The 21,258-nt window shown below is 44.1% G+C and overlaps 1 protein-coding gene across 1 annotated transcript in view; it reads left to right on the top strand.

The window, feature by feature from the left end:
* Nucleotides 1–20,999, top strand: part of MSANTD1 (Myb/SANT DNA binding domain containing 1) — a 33,621-nt gene extending 12,622 nt beyond the window's left edge. The window contains exons 2-3 of the mRNA XM_077814667.1: nt 1,166–1,450; nt 20,745–20,999. Coding sequence (XP_077670793.1) covers nt 1,166–1,450; nt 20,745–20,985 — 526 coding nt within the window. The 3' untranslated portion in view covers nt 20,986–20,999. The remainder of the gene's footprint in view (nt 1–1,165; nt 1,451–20,744) is intronic.
* The last annotated feature ends 259 nt before the right edge of the window (nt 21,000–21,258 follow it).

Here is a 21,258-nt window from a genome sequence, read left to right as displayed (position 1 = left end):
AGGCTGGGGCAGGGGGTTGGGGTGTGAGAGGGGGTGTAAGCTCTGGGCTGGGGCTTAGGGGTTCAGAGTGTGGGAGGGGGCTCCAGGCTGAGCCTGGGGCAGGGGGTTGGGGTGCAGGAGGGGGTCAGGGGTGCAATTCTGGGAGGAAGTTTGAGTGCAGGAGGGGGCTCCAGGCTGGGGCAGAGTGTTGGGATGCAGGAGAGGGTACGGGGTGCTGGCTGTGGGAGGAAGCTCAGGTCTGGGGCAGGGGGTTGGAGTGCAGAAGGGGGTTCAGGGTGCAGGAGTGGGTATGGGGTGCTGGCTCCGGGAGGGGGCTCCGGGGAAGGGTACGGGTTCCCGCAGAGCAGCACATACCTTGGGCGGCTCCCGGTCGGTGGCGCAGTAGGACTAAGGCAGGCTCCCTGCCTGCCCCAGCCCTACACCACTCCAAGAAGTGGCCATCGCACCCATGCGGCCCTTCTTGGGGGAAGGCACATGGCTCCATGCACTCTCTGCAAGCACTGCCCCCACAGCTCCCATTCCTGGCCAATGGGAGCTGTGGGGGTGGTGCTTGTAGGCAGGAGCAGCGCGTGGAGACCCCTGCCCTTCCCTCCCCCAAGGCCTCAGGGGTGTGCTGACTACTTCTGGGAGCAGCATGGGGCCAGGGCAGGCAGGGAGCCTGCCTTAACCCTGCTGTGCCGCTGGACATTTAGCGGCTGGAGATCATGGTTGACTGGCAGAGGCTCCAGGATCGACCAGTTGATCGCGATCTACTGTTTGGTAACTCTTATTAAAATATGCTGTTTTAAACCCTGATCAGATTTGTCATTTTGTAAGAGGGAGCAACCAGCACTGTTATAACAAGCGTATTCATTATTAAATTATTTAAATGAATTCTCTTCGCTAGTAGAAGCTGTTATTTTTCAGTACTGGTATTGAACTCAACTTGGGGTAACGTGCACCTTTTCACCACTGGACAAAATCATGAAAATAAACTGATGATCTCACTTGATATCAAAGGCCAAAAACTGCTGTCTAATGTTATTCTTATTAAGGATTTTCAGTTTGCCTGTCAAATGATCAGTTATCTTTTGTGACTGAAACAGATTTTTGAGATAGAAGTTTAAGATCTGTATGAAATGCTTGTTTCTGTGTTTTCAGACCTTTCTCTTGTATGCCTTTACAGGAAATTAAAATGCATGACTGATAGTGAAACCGTCGCACCTGACTGGCCTTATTATAAAACCATTGATAGAATCCTGTCTAAAGTATCAGACCACAGTGATGTGAAAATGCATGAAAGTCAGCAACCAGGCCCTTCTACATCACAGACTGAGGCCTCGCAGTCTCCATCAGCTAAGTCTACACCTCTGTACTTGCCGTATAACCAGTTTACGTACGAAGGAAGGGAAGAATGTTTTGAAGATGAACATTCAGAGAGCTCATCAAGCTTACTTTCTTATAAGTTGAGGTGGAATTTTTTCTTTTCTTTTCTCATATTTCACACATTAGACTAGTTCTGTTGTGTAATTGGAAAACTGTAGAATGTTTACATTAATCACTCTTGCCATTGCTTTTCTTAAGTCACAAGTGAGATGAGTTTGCTGGTCTTTACCTAAACAGCTAGACTAAGGGTTTTGTTTTTGTTTGTTTTTGTCTGTGGGGATAGGTCAGCACCACAAAACACCACGCAGCATTGTCAAAATTTAGCATGGGTCCCTCTGCTTATGAGAGGCATAGCATTTCTACCAAGGTAGGCGTGGCCCAGGCTAGTACTGCAGTGCATATGTATAACAATGTAGGAAGCTTCAGAGTAGGAAGTATAACATGTTTCTTAGCTGTATTTTGCCTTGCTCTAGCCATTGCTATTTCCCTCAATATGAGTATGATATTTCAATAGAGTCAACTATTATTAAAGTGTGTGTGTGTGAGAGAGAGAGAGAGAGCGAGAGCTTTAAAAATGCAAATTGAGTATTTGTTCAGACTTGATGTAATTGTCAGTTATGCTTCAGTTTTCCAACAAGCATCTTTTAAAGTGCATTGCAGCCACTTTTAAATATAATTAAATTAAATATAATTTAAAATGTTAGTTCTTTCAAGTAATAGTTAGTATGAGGAATGCAAACATGCTTTTCTGTTGTTGATAACACTTGAATCCCCTGGACAGCATGATTTTAGCCTAAAGCAGTGCTGTAGACACGACTCACATTTCAGACTTCACTGCTCTCAGTTTTCATCCCAAAACGTGGTGGAAATAAGAACTGATTGCAGTCTTCTGTCAGAAGAAAATATTAAGTTCATCCTAGAGATCCTTATCATGAGTCTGTGCAATAGGAAGATTTTATGGATAACAGTAAAATTACAAATCAGTCATCCAATAGTGAAACTGTTGAACTAGAATCAAAACCACACGAACTAGTCTGGGTTAATGGGCTTTCAGGCCTGCATTTGAGTAGTTTGAGAGCTGAGGGAGTAGAGCTGAGACTACTTCTTTCAATGAGTGTAGCTGTCCCTAAGCAGCTGATGATTTTAAATGTATTTCCTGTTTACAAGTATTTACGGAGTAATGTCTGTGACTAACTCTTGGTCTGTAGCCATATATCAATTCACAAGTAATTCTTGTACAATTACCAGTTCATTGTAAGTATTTGATGTCTGATATTCAAACTTTCTTGACTGGATCAGCATAACTCCTAGAATCATGTTTCTTCTGCAAATTCAAAATTTGATTTCTGCAAATATTCTATAATAACGTAAAATTCATTGTCTGCAAACACATCTACCTGTAAACACAATCAGTAGAATATTTGCTGATACAAACAAGGTATTTTTAAAAAATGTTTGAAGTATTCGTCCATCTGGCTTGAGGAAAAACTGCAGGATGTTTGAACCTTGGACTGCCAGCAGCTACAAGTGATACTTGTGATAGGTATTACAGCCTTTTGTATCTGGGAATACAATGAGCCTCATTTTGCACTAGAAGTATTTCTGGGTGGGTTATAAGAGCATAATGTAAAAGATGCCACTGTCTGAAAGGGAGTCAGGAAAGGAATGGTGACTTATTTTAACTATGGTTCTTTGAAATATGGTGCCAATGTGTATTCCACTTAGGTGTGTGCAATACCAGCACATTTGAGCAAGAGAAATTTGCCTAGCAGTACCCACAGAGGGGCGGCATTTGCACCTCATGGCCATCACTCCTCCTTTGGTTATGTGATTTAGTGTCGTCCCCCGCCCCGCCCCCCCGTTCCTTCTCACCAAATGCCCAGACACAAGATTCCGATGCAGAGGGGATGGAGGGTGGGTTGTGGAATACACATCTGATTCAAAGAACACGTTACAGTAAGTAACAGTTTCTTCTTCTTCAAGTAGATACAGATGTATATTCCACTTAGGTGACTCACAAGTAGTATCCCTCGCCAGGAAGTAGCGCTCATAGTCTACCTAAATAAGGACTACAGGCCCATGGTACTAAAGCTTGCATCCGCCCTGGAAGATGTGGTTATGTTGTAATGGTTTGTGAATGTATGTATCAATGACACACAGCAGCCCTGAAAATGTCCAATATGGAAATGTCACTGAGGCGTGCTATGGATGTTGCTTACGCCCTTGTAGAATGAACTCACATCTGCTGAAGGGGCATAGCTGAGGCTATTTCATATGCATTTTTGATGCAGGATGTTATCCATTTGGAGATCATCTGCAAAGAGACCACATGACCTTTCATGTGATCTGCCTATGTCACAAACAAATGAGGTAAAGCATGAAACGATTTAGTCCTGTCCAAATAAAAGATGTCCGTCACTGGACATCTAAGGTATGGAGATGCTGCTTCTCCAGAGATGAGTGCGGCTTAGAAGAGAACACAAGTAAATATACCATGTGGTTCAAATGAAACTGAGAGACCACTTTAGACAAAAATTGTGGGTGGATCATAGAGTCACCTTGTCTTTGGAAAATTGTGTATAGGAGGCTCTGCTATAAGAGTCTGCAACTCTCTCACACTCTTTGCAGAGGTTATCGCTGCCAGGAATGCAGTTTTCTGACACAATACAGAACGGGACAAGACACCAGGGGCTCGAGCAGAGATCCCAGTAAGGACGCTATGACTGTGTTAAGGTTCCCATAGAGGAACTGGCTCTCAGACTGGGTGGATGTAGACAGAGGAGCCCTTTTAAGAATCTTGTTACCATGGCATTGGAGAAGACTGATTTTTTTTCCCCCTGAATGAGGGGATAAAATGCTGATATCGCTGCCAGATGCACTTTCAATGAACTAAACACTAGCCCCAACAACTGAAGGTGGAGCAGGTATTCCAAAATGTCCTAGATAGAGGCCAGTATTGGTTGGCTTCTGTTGGCTTAATGACCACACTGAAAATCATTTCCATTTTGCTGGATAGGCCATCCTAGTGGATGCTTTTTTACTGTTAAGGAGGACCTGTTGGACAGCTGCTGAACACTGCTCTTACTCCTCATTCAGCAGACACACTGTGAGATGCAGGGAGCTGACTGAAGGATGCAAGGTGCTGCGTTGGTTCTGAGTGACTAGGTTGGGATAGGGAGGAAGCGGTGGTATGGGAGGCTGAATAGAGAGTGCGAAAATGTTGGAGAACCAGCACTGTTCTTGGCCATGCTGGGGCGATGAGAATGAGCCTGGCCCAATCTGCCTTGAGCTTGAGGTATGATCAGGATTGGGGAAAAGGCATGCAAAACAGCCAACTGACAGGTGAGGTGGAAAGCTTCAGACAGGGAATCTAACAGGACCCCAATAAACTCAGTTTTTGAGTGTGGGCTAAGATTGACTTTCCAGTGTTTAGGATTGAGACCCAGATGGTCGAGAAAGCACAGTATGGTGCCAACATGAGCAAAAACTTCATCTCTGGATCTGCCTCTCAGTTGTTCAGATGTGAATTCCCTTCTTCCTGACATACGCCATAACAACGACCATGCATTCAGTAAAAATATGGGGGCTGAAGAGAGGCCGAATTTGAAGTACCTGTGTACTCAAAGTGGTGTTCTGCCACAACAAATCAAAGGAACTTTCTGTGGCTCAGCAAAATCACCACATGAAAGTAGTTGTCCTGAAGGTCCAGAGCAGCAAACCAGTCTTTCTGAGACAATGCAGGAAGAACAGTAGATAGAGTGACCATTGAGAACCTCATGTACCTGATATATTTGTTGAGGCTGTGAAGGTTGAGGATGGGTCTTACTCCTCCCTTGCATTTTGGTATCCAGAGTAGAAGCCATGACCCTGGTGTTTTGGTGGAACCTCCTCCACTGCTCCTAAAGCCAGCAGAAAACAGACCTGCTCAAGGAACAGTATCTCATGAGAGGGGGTTCCTGAAGAGGGAGGGAGGGGAAACAGGTGTGGAGAGGAACTGAATGGCATAACCCAAACTGATGGTGCTTTGGAACCAGCTGTCAGTGGTGGCTGAGCCCCAAGCACTGTGAAAGCAGGCCAGCTTGTCCCCAGTGGGGAGAGATGAGGAGGGAGGAGCAATGACTGGAACAGTACTCCGACCAAGGAGTCAGAATGGGCACTTGAAGGGTGCCAGGGGAAGTCATGTGGACTGGCCGAACCCCAAGCCCAACTGATTTCTGATCTATCCCTCTTTCTGGAGTAGTGTGGTGCCTCGGAACAGGGAAAGGCTGATCAAATGGGCACTGAGGACAATATTGCTGCTGCTGTGGAAGACAATAGTATTGCCTCTGCAGTGTTTTTTAATGTGACCACTCAGTAATCAGGCAGTCAGATTCCAGATGCTGGGTTGCCATGGAACAGATTGCCCTGTGATAATAAATCTGGAATGAATTGTAGTGGTAGTGGAGGGGCTGCAGACAGCAACTTGAGGTCTGAAAAAACAAGGTTGTCTGGGCCAATGGTGCGTGGTCAAAATCATTGTAGCTTGTTGTTGCTGTGACGGTTGGATCTTGCATGTTATCATGGGAAAAGGAGGGAATGCAAATAGAAGAGCCTTTGGCCACACGTGGGAGAAGATGTTAATTCTCCTGGCCCAAAGATCTCTGCTCCTTCTATAGAAGCTATTTGTCTTGGTGTCGGAACTGGATGCAAAGAAATCCCAAATTAGTTTCCCAAAAGTCTTGATTATGTCATTGAACTCCCTCTGGTGGAGACATCACACCCCTTGGACTGCTCTTCTGTGGCTGAGGCAATCTGCCATGGAATTCAGTTTCCCTTTGATATGCATGGTTCGAACTGACAACGTATCTCTCAGCCTAACTGAAAAAGGTTATGGTTTCTGTTTGTAATCAGCATGACTGTGTGCCCCCTTGTCCATTCATGTATGTCATGGCATTGGTATTGTCTGTGAATACAAGTATGTGTCTGGAGTTTTAAGTGGGAAAGAGTGCTGGAAGAGCTAGACAAATCACTCACAGTTCCAAATGATTAATGACATATGAGATTCTGTCCCTGACCACTGACCTTGTACAATGTGTTGGGTTCTGTGAACTCCCATCCCCTCAAACTAGCATCCATCATTATGGTGTCCCTCTTCAGATGTAACCACCATCTGAGAGACCATTTACTATGGAGGGGAGTCTTACAGAGAGTAGAGGAGATCAGTATGTAGTAGTGTAAACAATTGAAATGAAAATTTGCCCATGAGGCTAGGTATATGCACGAAAACGAACATAATACTATGTAGCAGTAAGTCCTTCATGCAGGAGTGTGGGCTTGTATGTTTGCTCCAGAATCCATGCCTGCCTGTCTCTGGAGAGGAAAGCCCTGTGGATTGTGGTATTCAGCAAAACTCCCAGGTGTGCTATGGTCTGTGTAGGGATGATCTGGCTTTTCTTTGGATTGATTATAAACCCATGCTGTTGAAAGGTATGTACTGTCAATTGAGCATCCCTGACTGACTTCTGTAGGGAAGGGACTCTTACAGGATATCATCAAAATGTAGGGATGCCACTATTACCACCAGGACCACTGTGAATACCATAGAGGTGGTGGCATGCCAAAAAGAAGGGCATTGTATGTATGTGCAGGGTGTACTATGCAAACTGGAGGTACTGTTTGTGGGTTGGAAAGATGGGGGTGAAGAAATATGTGCACATCAAGTCCATGGAGGTTAGGAAATCCCCCTGTGTCATGGCTGCCAGGGTGGACTAAGCGGTCTCCTTTTGGACTTGTGAGAGTGGATTGACTTGTTGAGTCTTTAAATCTAGAACAGCTTCTTGATTATTGAGAGAGAAGACATCTGGGGCAGAAGGTCTTTCTAAGTTCTATGGCATAACCCTGGGAAATGATCTCTCTTCCACATTTGTCTGTGGTGGAGGCAAACCAGGTGAGAACAAAAAGAGATAGATTGCCTCCGAGGGGAAGGTTGTGGAGCCCTTGATTATTCTTAAGAGCATTCATGGAGAAGGTGTCACAAAGTTTATTGGAGCTGGCTTTCCCCCAACCATTCTTAGACAATATGTTGTGTCTCCAACCATATCTGTATGAAGCTCCATAACCTTGAATGGACAGCCTAGAGTGAAAAGATGGGTTAAAAACTATTCTGAGTTTGTTACCATTAACAGAGGAGACAGATTTTTTTGGTTTGTCCTGTGATTTGGAGCAGGTCTTTCCGCTGGTTCCCTGATAAGGTTTTTTCCCCCAGGGACATGGAAACCGAAACCTGTTCTGTGGAAATATCTGCCTTCCGTGTCAGTGGCCAAATACACCCTCTTGCCACTGCATTGGACACGACTGATCAGGTGGAGAACCTGAAAGCATCTGAAACTAGAGCATATGTTAGAGGTTTTCTTTGAGGAGCCCAATCCCTTGGATCTTTTCACTTTTTTGAGAATGTCTGAGAGGACTCAATATAAGCAAGTACTGCTCTGGCAAAAATAGGTGTCTGTTGCTGAGGCTCTGAGTGGTGCTGAGGCCACTTCATAGTCTCTGCATACGACTGATTCCACCTTCTGTCAGTAGGAAGTCCCCTTCAGTGTGGAAGACAGTGTCCTTGATGAGAGTTGACAAGACTGCGTCCATTTTAGGTAAAACCACCAAGAACACTTTTTGATTGGTGGACGTTATAGATTTTTGCTCTTTTTGTCAAACTCTTTGACTTAGCCAGGTTTTCCCATTCCACTTTTACAGCCTTAAGGTATAAGGCCAGGGTGAGAATGTAAGTGTCACCTGTAGAGTTCACTGGAACTTATTTATGGGTATTTTGTCTCTCTGACATCCTCCTCATCCTCAACCCCTTTTTTACCCTTTTTGGCTGAGTATCAGGGAAGATAAGCAATTGCCTTATTGGTTTTCTCAGAATAGATTTATAATACTGTTCAGGGAAAAAGAGTTCCTGGTGATCCTCTTGGATTTCCTTCACCTCAGATTCTTTATTATCTGCTTTCTGGTCCCTTTTTCCCACCACCTAGACACCAGGAAGAAGGATGGGGAAATGGATAAAGAGTGGCCTGTATGTTTGTCTCCTCCTGTGCCCATTTCTTCTGTGAGATGAGGGCCCTAAGATGGCTGCTGCTGAGGCTCTGCCAAGAGCGTGTTCTAAAATGGCCACCTGGGTCCAAAATGGCCACATCAACCCCACTGTAAATGGAAAAAGGGGCAATGGTGAGATACTGGTTTCTCTGTGACACTGTTGGTTCTTGGGACCCCTGAGGATCAGAGGGGGTGCAGCATGGCCTGTGGCAGAATGAGGGAGGTCCCTGGCTATATGTACTGCCCCTTGTCATGGTGCTTTGTCTGCTGGGGGGGTGACTGGAGGCCCAGGGAGTTACCCTAAGCCAGTTCTGTTGGCTGGAGCTCCTGGATCCTTCCTGGTCTGTCCTCTTGGGATGGGACATCTGGTGATGGAGCCAGTTTACATTAGTGGCCGTGGATTGAGCCCCTGGTGTCCAGAGTGCTTTTTTCCATAGCACCTTGTTTTTCTGGGCCCTTCACTTGTCTGTAGCTGTCACTGTGCTGTCCTGTCAGGCCAGGCTGACTGCCTGCTTTCACCTGGTGATGGGGCCTAGTCTGCATCAGTGGCCATGGTATGAGCCCCCGGTGTCCAAGGCACTTTTGTCAATATTTTGTCTTTCTGGACCCCTCGTCTGTCCACAGCTGCCACCATGCTATCCTGTTGGGGTGGGCTGGTGGCCTGCTTCGTAACCATGGTATCACCAAGGTTAAGGGTGCAAAAGGAACACTTTCCCTTTTAATATACTTGGCCAAGGGTGCTGAGCACAGGGTACTGACTCTGCCCTTTCCCTTCTTTTTTGCTTTTTCATCCATTGCCAGGAGCTAATTTGAGAGGCGGAGCTTGGTAAAAAGTTCCCAGAGCCCTGTAAAGTAAATTTAAATGACCTTTAAAAAGCGAGTAACCCCAAACTAAAAGAGTGGAGAGCTGAAGGAAAGAGGCCCTAGAACAAAAAGGAAAAAGAAGAAAAGATTAATCAGGTTATGGACAGTCTACAGAAGACCAGACTCCTAGGCTACTTTACCTTTGGAGGCAGTGGAAATTCTGGAGGGGATCTTCAGTGGTAGGAATCATCTGGAGTGTCAACCCAGCCAATCAAAACATCTGCCTCCTACAGTCTGGGGAACTGAAGAACCCATCCCCTGCAGTGAGAATACTGGTGGCTGTTTTTTATTTTCTCCAGTGTCAGTGCAATAGTGGAAGATTTCTCTAAAACAGTTGGTGTAGAAAAGGCCACTCAAAGCAAGATTTCATGATACACTGGTAACTACAGTTTCTACTATTTCTACTACTAGTAGAGCTGCACCGGTAGTGAATTTTGTCCATAAAATTTGCAAATGTAGATGCAGTCCTAGGTTGTCTGTGGCATGTGGTGTAATAGCAGGTTTAGAGCACAGTTCTTGTTCCAACTGATTAGGAAAACCATGTGACAAGTTGCATGAAAGCACTAGCTAAGTTTCATTGTAGTGTGGTCAGGCCAAAAATGATGATAAAAGATTTTGGTTTTCTGAGGTGGATGTTGTCCTGATTTATACAGGCCTTACAACAGGTTTACACTCTGCTGTGGCTGAACAGGAGTTAACCGGTTTGGCCAGCAAGTGTTGAGGTGTTAAAAGCTGTGCTCTCGCTAAGAGACCTAGGTTAAAATATGTTTCGAACTTGCTTCTAAATGATTTGGTTTCATTCTCACTAGTTGGCCAAATAATGTTAGAATCTGGTTCAGTCAAAAACAGTTTAAGCTGTGCTTACCCAGTTGGTAAACTCAAAGGACTGTGTGCAGTCCAAATTATTCTAACTTCAAAGAGTATGTAACTGCTTAATTACATAGGTGGCTATAAATGTGCTGTATGTCCATGTGGCAGTTAACCATGTTTTGCTTTTGCCATCAGCCTAAACTTACTGTCTTCCTGTAACTGTGGCTATTTGACTAGGTTGGCTGGTCTGACTTTCTCCCACCAATCTGGGTGGTAGGACCTCCCAAATATATTACTCCACAAAATACTAATGTGCATGCCCTCTGGACACTCTATCCCTTGCTGCAGTAATATAAGAGGGCTACCCAGATTTTCCCACAATGCAGTACTACAGACCCCCTTTAAACAAATATGGTAGATGTGGATGTGCACAAGTTGGACACACAGTTGTGCTGTGAAAAAAGTTGCTCTGTAGACACAACTTGATGGTTTTGAATAACTATGTCAGATGAGTGACATGGCCTGCTTGTACAAGCAGTTGTTGTCCTTCATGACCAAAGGTGACACAAACATGCAGCATAAATGGTTCCTATATTTGGAAGGGGATAAAAAGAGGGAGTTATTGTCATAAGGTATTTTTTTAAAAGCTATATAGATTGACCTCTTTAGAGAAGCCTGAATCCTACAATTCCATCAGTTCTCTTGATAATAATTTAAACTGAAAAGGGTGGAGATTCTTATATTTTGACTGACATGACATGCTGCTAATGACAACTGCTGGATTAAAGTCACTGGCAGTTGCCATGTTGAGAGAGAAGCTATTTGTTTTAGTGGTAGTATGGAAAATACTGAGCTAAGAAGTGATTTCATCTTGAGGAATTAACATATCATCCTATATATCAGCAACAGTTGGGAATCAGCAGCAAGGGAGAGGAGAATTAGCTATAGAATTTGGATCCATTCTGATTTTTTGCATATGTCCTTTTCACTAAAGGGACAATGTCAATTTAATCTATTTAGTTTTTTAAAAATGAATTAAAAGCAGTATTGGGTCCTTGAGTGAAAAATAGCTTGCGTCCATCCCTAAGTCCTCCCCTCAACTTTGGTATTTTTATCCCTGTATGTTTCTATTTTTTAAATGTTTATCTCTCTCCTGTTGGTTTCCGAAACACACAGAAGTAGGAGAAACTAACTATAGTGAAACTATACATAGCTATACACAGAGTTGTCAAATGTACAAAGTAAACTGAAAATAATTTTCTCTTCTTTAGTTATAGTTTTCTTAAGTGTTACTTGCAACAATGAATGAGTAAAAAATTTCAAACAGGTGTTTCTTAAGTTGACCTTTAAACCTTTGAAAACTTTTAAGTCCCCCAAAATAGCTTTGTGCCAGCTTTGTCAGCTTCCCAAATATTTTTTAATGCAGCAGAAGGCAGTTGTGTATCTTATGACAATTTTTTTAAAATACTGGATTTAATATTCAACTTTCATAATATTAGAAAGTGCCAAGATTTACATTTTGATCAGTATAAATATATGTTCTCTTTTTTAAAGCAAAAAGTAGTTTAAGCTAGATGTGTGCATTTTGTCTGAATTCCTTAGTCTGAGACCCTCTTGTAAAAAAAAACCAAAACAACTTACATTTTGTTGCTGAGCTGTAATGTGACTAACATGAGAACAAATGAATTTTCTAGTATTTTGTAGATGAGATGAAATAGTTGGAATCTGTTTTCTTTTAATGGGGTACCTATTTTTATTTGAGTCTTGTTCTTGGGAACTAACAGAACTTGCATTATATTGCAATAACCATAAAACATCTGACAGCTTTATGTAATAGTGTATTCTAGTGAAACCCCCCCCCCAATCAAACTGCCAACTACACTATAAATAGATTTCATCTGATTGAAAACATTTTTTCTCTCTGAGGAAGAATTTATATGCCTGACAATTGTTAAAATAGTGACAGAACACAATTTATAGACTTGTTTATGTCACTGAGGTGCCATCTATATTGCCATTTCTCTCATATTGGGAGTGGGTGGGGAAGGGAAATATTTTAATAGATTAATAGATTTTAACACCAGGAAGGGCCATTATATCATCTAATCTGACCTATTGTATAACACAGATCATATAATTTCACTCAGTTATTCCAGTACTGAGCCCAATGACTTGTTTTTATCCAGGGGTGAAAGTAAGTTAGAAGACTTACCGGTACGCCGGAGTCCTGAGCAAGGGGCGTGGCCTCAACCGGAAGAGGCAGGGCCTTAAATCCCCGGGCCCTTTAAATCTTGATTTAAAGGGCCAGGGCTCCAGCTACAGTAGTGGCAGCTGGGAGCCTGGGGCCCTTTAAATCACCCCCGAGCTACCAGCTGCAGAGGTGGCTGGGAGCCCCATGGTTCGGGGGCGGGAACTGCTACTGCAGCGGAGCCCTGGGCCCTTTAAATCACTGAGGAGCCCTGGGGGCTCCCGGCTGCCACTGCTACCCTGGGGCTATGGGCTCTGGCAGAGCTTTAAAGGGCCTGGGGCTCTGCTGTGGTAGCAGCTGCCGGAGCCCAGAGCCCTTTAAATCCCCGCCTGAGCCCTGCTGCAGTGGTGACCGGGCTCCATTGGGGATTTAAAGGGCCCCAGAGCTCCAGCTGCTGCTACCGCCCTGGCCCTTTAAATGCTCGCCAGAGCCCCACCGCCGCTACCCCAGGGCTTCGGCAGCAGGGGTCCGGTGGGGATTTAAAGGGCCGGGGCAGTAGCGGTGGCTGGAGCTCCGGGGCTCTTTATATCCCCGCCAGAGCCCCCCTACCCCTACCCCAGGGCTCGGGCAGCAGGGCTCAGGCTGGGATTTAAAGGGCCCTGGGGGTGGGGGGGTAGCAGCGGCTGGAGCTCTGGGGCCCTTTAAATCCCCACCACAGCCCCGCCGCTGCTACCCCAGGGCTTTAAATTGCCCTCTCGGAAAGCCGGTCCTGGTACGGCGCACCGGCTCTTACCGGTACACTGTACCGGTGCGTACTGGCTTACTTTCACCTCTGTTTTTGTCTAAATCATGTATTCCACAGAGGTATTCAGTCTTGATTTGAAGACATCAAGAGCTAGATAATGCACCATTTCCCTGGTAGTCCGTTCCAATGATTAATCACAAGTATTTCTATTTTGAATTTGCCTGGCTTTAACTTCCAGCCACTGGTTCTTGTTATGCCTTTCTGCACTAGACTGAAGAGCCCTTTAGTGCCCAGTATTTTCTCCCCTTGAAGGTTCTTATTCATTAGGATCAAGTCAGCTCTTTATCTTCTTTTTGATAAACTAACCAGATTGAGCTCTTTAAGGCATTTTCTCCAGCCCACAAATAATTTTTCTGGCTCTTCTCTTCACCCTCTCCAATTTTTCAGCATCTTTTAAAAAATATGCACACCAGAAATGGACACAATATTCTAGTACTGGTCTCACCAATGCCATACACACAAGTAAAATCACCTTCCTATTCACTACTCCCCTGTTAATACATCCAATGAATTAGCCCTTTTTTTGCCACAGCATCACCTTTGGAACTCATGTTGAGGAGTTTGTCCACTATGAAACCTAAATCTATTTCCGTCACTATTTTCCAGGATACAGACCCTGTCAAGGTTCCTTCCCAAATATGAACTCTAGGGTACAGATGTGGGGACCTGCACGAAAGACCCCCTAAGCTTATTCTTACCAGTTTAGGTTTAAAACCTCCCCAAGGTACAAACTTGTCCTTGTCCTTGAACAGTATGCTGCCACCACCAAGTGTTTTAAACAAAGAACAGGAAAAGAGATCACTTGGAGACGTCTTCCCCAAAAATATCCCCCCCCAAACCCTACACCCCCTTTCCTGGGGAAGGCTTGATAATAATCCTCACTAATTGGTACAGGTGAACACAGACCCAAACGCTTGGCTCTTAAGAACAATGAAAAATCAATCAGGTTCTTAAAAGAAGAATTTTAATTAAAGAAAAGGTAAAAGAATCACCTCTGTAAAATCAGGGTGGTAAATACCTTACAGGGTAATCAGTTCAAAACATAGAGAATCCCTCTAGGCAAAACCTTAAGTTACAAAAAGACACAAAAACAGGAATATAGATTCCCTCCAGCACAGCTTATTTTACAAACCATTAAACAAAAGAAAATCTAATGCATTTTCTAGCTACATTACTTACTAACTTTACAGGAGTTGTAAGGCTGCATTCCTGATCTGTTCCTGGCAAAAGCATCACACAGACTGACAGAACCCTTTGTTCCCCACTCCCCCTCCAGATTTGAAAGTATCTTGTCCCCTCATTGGTCATTTTGCATCAGGTGCCAGCAAGGTTACCTTAGCTTCGTAACCCTTTACAGGTGAAAGGGTTTTGCCTCTGGCCAGGAGGGATTTTATAGCACTGTATACAGAAAGGTGATTACTCTTCCCTTTATATTTATGACATACCACCCAAATCACAGATAGGGTGAAACGCTGGCTATGATTTCGTCCTAGAGCTCTAGGAGAAAACAGAGTTAATAAGACACATGCACCTCTAAATATACTACTAACTGTATAAAGACTAACAATATTTTCCACATCTCAAGGATGATTTTAACCAGTTGATTATGAGAAACTTTTACGGAAGAGTGCATCAGCCGCTTTGTTGGAAGCTCCTGAGATGTGTTGGATGTCAAAATCAAAATCTTGGAGAGCTAAACTCCACTGAATAAGCTTTTTGTTATTTCCCTTGGCGGTATGAAGCCACTGTAGTGCAGCATGGTCAGCTTGCAGGTGAAAACACTGTACCCAAATGTATGGGCATAGCTTTTCCAGAGCGTAGACAATGGCGTAACATTCCTTTTCACTGATTGACCAGTGGCTTTCCCTCTCAGACAGGTCCTTGCTGAGAAACACAACAGGATGGAACTCTTGATTCGGTCCTTCCTGCATTAAGACTCCTCCGACACCACGCTTAGACGCATCTGTGGTTACTAGGAACGGTTTGTCAAAGTCTGGGGTCCTTAGCACAGGGTCAGACATGAGTGTCGCTTTAAACTGGTTAAAGGCCTTCTGACACTCTTCAGTCCACTGAACGGTATTTGGCTGTTTCTTTTTGGTTAGGTCTGTCAGTGGGGCGGCGATTTGGCTGTATTACAGTACAAATCGCCTATAATATCCGGCCAAGGCTAAGAAGGATTGGACCTGTTTCTTTGACTTTGGGACAGGCCATTTTTGGATAGCATCCACTTTGGCCTGTAGGGGGTTGATAGTTCCTTGACCCACCTGGTGTCCAAGGTAAGTCACTCTGTTTAGGCCTATTTGACACTTCTTAGCCTTAACAGTTAGTCCTGCCTCCCTTTTGTGCTCGAAGACTTTTTGTAGATGTTCCAGGTGTTCTGCCCAGAAATCCAAAAATATGGCCACATCGTCAAGGTAGGTGACTGCATATTCTCCCAATCCTGCTAGGAGACCATCTACAAGTTTTTGGAAGGTGGTGGGTGCATTCCACAGCCTGAAAGGGAGCATATTAAATTCATACAGCCCGACGTGTCATGAAGGCTGACCTTTCCTTGGTGAATTCATCTAGTGGTAACTGCAAGTACCCCTTGGTGAAGTCCAAGGTAGAGATGAACTGGGCCCGTCCCAGTTTCTCTAAAAGTTCATCTGTGCATGGCATTGGATAGTTATCTGGGCGAGTTAAGTTTTTGCGTGGACTACCGTAAGCTAAATGGTGTATCTCCCCATCTGGTTTGGGAACTAGAGATGCCCATGCACTGCCAGAGGGGCGGATTACACCCATCTGTAGCATATCCTGGATCTCCCGTTCTATAGCAATTTTAGCTTGAGGAGACACCTGGTAAGGTTGGGCTCTAATTGGGTGAGCATTACCTGTGTCAATGGAGTGGTATGCCCGATCAGTCAGTCCTGGGGTGGCTGAGAATGTCGGCGCGTAGATATTGAAGAGCTGAGAAGCAGTGGGTTGCTTCGTGCCACCGTCCAAGCTCTCTGGAGGCTTTCATCTGCTTCCTGTTCGATCTGGAACTGTTCCCCTGATGCTGGAGACATCAGTTCCTCATTGGATTGCGGACCTGGGCTTGGTCCCTCTGGAAGCGATGCAGGTGATGGGACTGTTTCCGTTGACTGTGAACCGCTCTCCACTGGTGTACTATGTTGGGGATCAGGCTCCAGCTGAGCCTCTTGTGTAGGGTTATCTGCTACTGCCAGTGCAGGTTCGGTGGGGCCCTCTGATGTTGGGGTTGCAAGTACTGGATTCAGTGCTGGCAATGGTTCTGGTGCTGGTTGTTCCGCTGGTTCCGGTTCTGGGACTGGCTCTGTCTGGGTGTCTGTGACTGGATCCACTACTGCTGTTGCAGACGTTGGCATGGGGTCCGGTTCCATCACCTCTGACCAGGTCTTGGTAGAAGTTTCTGGAACAGAGCTAGGTGTGACAGCTTGCTTACCCTGGCTGCGGGTGACCATTCCTACCCTCTTGGCTAGCTTCACATGATTGGCCAAGTCTTCCCCCAACAGCATGGGGATGGGATAATCATCATAGGCTGCAAAAGTCCATGTTTCTGACCAGCCCTTGTACTGGACAGGCAACTTGGCTGTAGGCAAGTCAAAAGAGTTTGACTTGAAGGGTTGAATCGTCACTTGGACCTCTGGGTCGATTGAATTGGGGTCCACTAAGGAAGCACGGTTAGCCAACACTTATACTCCGATGTCCCTCCATGCTGTGACCTTCTTCCCGCTCACACTCACAGTTTCCCTCCGCTCTGAGGGTATCTGGGAGGCATCTGGGCCTGAGGCCCTCTGGCGTGATTCCGGTGCAATGATCTGTAGTCTGTTGGGGTTCTTGGGGCAGTTGGCCTTTACATGCCCTGGCTCGTTACATTTAAAACATCATCCAGCTGACGGGTCACTGGGGCGAGGTGGGTTGATGGAGAACGGTGTGACGGGACGATAAGGTGTCTGTTCCTTGGTGTGTAGTTGGGGCCTTGAGCTGCCCCCGGTAGTAGGGTGTGGTCTGAGGGTGTCCCTTCTGGTATCCGCTCCAACTGCGACCAGGGTTGTTTCTCTCTCCTCACTCCATCCATTTTGTTCTGGTTTGGCCCGCTTCTCTGGCAGTCTGGGATTGCTCGTATTGATCAGCATAAGAAGCCAGACTTCCTGCTGAGTCCATTTTCTTATCCTATAAACACTGTTTTGTATCCTCCTTGGACGTATTCAGGAATTGCTCCTGTATCATCAAATCCCGCATTCCTCCAAAGTTAGTTACAGCCCGTCCGTTGAGCCATTTATCAAATAGATCTGTCTGGTTTACATAAGCCACATTACTTAGTCCAGGCCCTCTCATAAGGGTTCGAAATTTTACTCTGTAAGTTTCAGGTGTAACTTGAAATTGCTTTAAAACCAAATCCTTGAATATATTATAGTCAGAAGCCTCATCAATAGGAATCTTATTGAATATGTCCAGAGCTCTTCCAGTCAATTTTGCGACCAATGTGGTCATCTTGTGAGTTTCAGGAATTTTATGGAGTGTGCACAGTCTCTCAAAGGTGAGAAAATATTCAGCAATATCACTGGATTCATCATACTGTGAACATAGTCGCTCCCATTTGTGGATTGTTGGGGAAGGATTGTTAGGGTTATCTGGTATATTCTGCTGAGCCTTTGCCTTTTCTATCTCCAGTGCATGCTTTCTCTCTCTTTCCCTCTCCTCCATTTCTTTTTCGTTTGCCTCCATAGCTCTCCTGTAGGCAGCCTCCATTTCTTTTTCTTTTGCCTCCCCCCTGGTTTTGTCTTTGGCTGCTTGTGCATCAATCTCCATTTGTTTGAGTTCTACCCATCTTTCATATTCCTTCTATCTTTCCTCAGCTTCTGTTGAACATTGCATTCTGACATCGTAACCTCTGTTTTTAACTAACTTTACACCCGAGAGTTAGAAAGAAAAAAAACCTGGCTTGTAAAATTTGGTGTGCTGTAACCTGAGAACAGCTATCAGAGAAAAAAAGGTCTCAGCTTAGAGAAAAATCCTTTTGTTATGGAGATGCTCTGTCCCCAGGCAAAGAGACAGAAAAACTCCAACTGCTTTCAACTTAAAAGCTGCTTCCAAGCAGCCCAAAGGAAAAAAAAATGTCCTTTTAAAATCCTACTGTGCTTCTGGTTCAAAATAATCTCTGGTTCAAAATGATCCCACCGCTCTGCCACCATGTCAAAGTTCCTTCCCCACTCTGAACTCTAGGGTACAGATGTGGGGACCTGCATGAAAGACCGCCTAAGCTTACTCTTACCAGCTTAGGTTAAAAACTTCCCCAAGGTACAAACTTTGCTTTGTTCTTGAACAGTATGCTGCCACCACCAAACGTTTTAAACAAAGAACAGGGAAAGAGATCACTTGGAGACATCTTCCCCCAAAATATCCCTCCCCAAGCCCTACACCCCCTTTCCTGGGGAAGGCTTGATAATAATCCTCACTAATTGGTACAGGTGAACACAGACCCAAACGCTTGGCTCTTAAGAACAATGAAAAATCAATCAGGTTCTTAAAAGAAGAATTTTAATTAAAGAAAAGGTAAAAGAATCACCTCTGTAAAATCAGGGTGGTAAATACCTTACAGGGTAATCAGATTCAAAACATAGAGAATCCCTCTAGGCAAAACCTTAAGTTACAAAAAGACACAAAAACAGGAATATAGATTCCCTCCAGCACAGCTTATTTTACAAACCATTAAACAAAAGAAAATCTAATGCATTTTCTAGCTACATTACTTACTAACTTTACAGGAGTTGTAAGGCTGCATTCCTGATCTGTTCCTGGCAAAAGCATCACACAGACTGACAGAACCCTTTGTTCCCCGCCCCCCCTTCAGATTTGAAAGTATCTTGTCCCCTCATTGGTCATTTTGTATCAGGTGCCAGCAAGGTTACCTTAGCTTCTTAACCCTTTACAGGTGAAAGGGTTTTGCCTCTGGCCAGGAGGGATTTTATAGCACTGTATACAGAAAGGTGGTTACCCTTCCCTTTATATTTATTACAGACCCCTATTATGTATTGCATTCGTCATTTCTAGATGTCTGACCTTGCATTTGGCTGTATTAAAACACATTTTGTTTGATTGGGCCTACCTTACTAGGAGAACACAGATCACTCTAAATGACTGCCCTGTCCTCATCATCATTTACTATTCTGCCAATCATGATCTCCAAATTTTATCAGCAATTATTTTCTCTGTTTCCTTCCAGATCATCATGTCAGTAGTTGCTCTTGTTCTCCAGCAGTATTGCCTCTACAGAACCACACGCTAGGAGATTTGTGCTTAGCCATATGGTCACAGAAACCTTTTGAGCAGTGATTGACTGTTGAGAGGCACACACAATTTTCTTGATCCCTACTTTCCATAGACTGAGGATGCAAATACCTCTTTCACTCCCTCCCTTAACAGTCTCCCAATTTTTCTCCACTTATTGAAGCACTGTTTACAAGTAGGCTCTGAAGTAGAATGAACAAGGGTGAAGGTCAGTGTCGTTCTTTGGTAGCAATACATTTGGGGAACAAGAGTTACTGTTTGTCTGTTACCCCTCTTTCTTCTTCATTACATTGCTGTTGCAAAGCCCTAGTGTAGAAGACTGACTAGTACTGACCATTCAGAGGTGGTGCACTGAGTGAGGACCCTTGCTAATTGAGTAACAATTTGAGCACTATATTCCAAAACCCAGAAACTGATCTTGATACACCATTGAGCAAATAGCGATTTGTGAAGATGTGACATCCCCCCACCCCAAAAGAAAAAAAAAGTAACAGTCCTACAGATTTCAGATAAGGACATACAGCAGGTGCATGCTATTAAAGATGCTATTTCCCTAGTTGAGGGAGCTCTGACACATCCAGGCAGAGGCACATCAGCTAATTTATAACATGGCTGGATGTGTAGTCTTATCCACCTATGTATCCTTTGAGTTGAGCTGACTTAACTCATAGATTTTTCTCCAAAGATCAGAAATAGTCTATTTGATTTTCTTAAGAACTTTATTTTGTCTAGTAGTAGTTAATTTCTCTTACCAGACACCTCCCTATATGGTGGTAGGTCTCTGGGCAAATTACAGGCAGCAATTTAAGGACTGATTGAGAGACACAAAGAGAAAGTACTGCAAGGACACAATTTGAGATTTGGCTTACACCACAGTGGGAACAGCCTCATTGGTGCAGAGCTCTGCAGGATCTTAACAATGGGCTACAATCTTGCCCTAAAGTAGCAGTGCCTGGTGATGAGATGTTTACTGTAGCTATGGAGTTAGAATTCCAAGTCCAGTATAAATATATTTTTAACAAAGACAGTAACCAACCTCTCACAATAAAACTTTGGTGCTTAAAGGGTAAGAAAATCCGATAAAAGGCGAATATTCTGACTTGCATTATGTAAAGTAAACCCTTGTTAAAAACAAGGAAATTCCTGGCTCTTTTCCAGAAGCTCAGTAGTAACTTTTTCTAAATGATATAACTGTAAAAATGCACTTTTTAAAAGCTATAGTAGGATAAAGTTGGTTTTTATCAGCCCTAGTAGACATAACTTGATCAAGAAAGGGCTATAAAATTTTAGGCCCTAGTTATAGTTTACCAGATATATGAGTTTAATGTTTAAAAAATATTTGTATTTCAGAGCTGAAGAAAGACCAGTTAAGAAAAGAAAGCTTCAAAGCTGTAGTTTCCAAAAGAAGAAACTAAAACTGATGGAAGCCATGTTGGAAGAACAAAAGAAGTTAAGCAGAGCTATGGAAGAAACCTGTAGGGAGGTGCGCAGGATTCTAGATCAGCAAAACATCATTCAAGTTCAAAGCCTGCAGCTACAGGAGAGAATGATGAACCTACTGGAGAAAATGATCTCCAAGTCTAATGTGTAGTTTCCTTTGTGAATGCTGCTAAACTACACTATTTAACAATGTTATAGAAATCCACTATCACACAACTTGTGTGTCTGTTGCCCTTTTCCCATGTTTTCTATGGAAATTAATATCTTAGTGTAATCCTAGTGAAACAAAGAGAACAGTTAATGCAGGGTGAGAGCTATCCAGGATCTTGTGGAGTTATGTAATAACAGTGAGGAAATTGGTGCAATATATACCTAATTGTAACTATTTTTGTACTGAATGGTTAAGGGACGAATAGCTCTGGGA

Source organism: Eretmochelys imbricata, chromosome 4, assembly GCF_965152235.1.
Source record: "Eretmochelys imbricata isolate rEreImb1 chromosome 4, rEreImb1.hap1, whole genome shotgun sequence".
NCBI classification, from domain to species: domain Eukaryota; kingdom Metazoa; phylum Chordata; order Testudines; family Cheloniidae; genus Eretmochelys; species Eretmochelys imbricata.
This window is presented reverse-complemented; position numbering and strand designations above follow the sequence as displayed.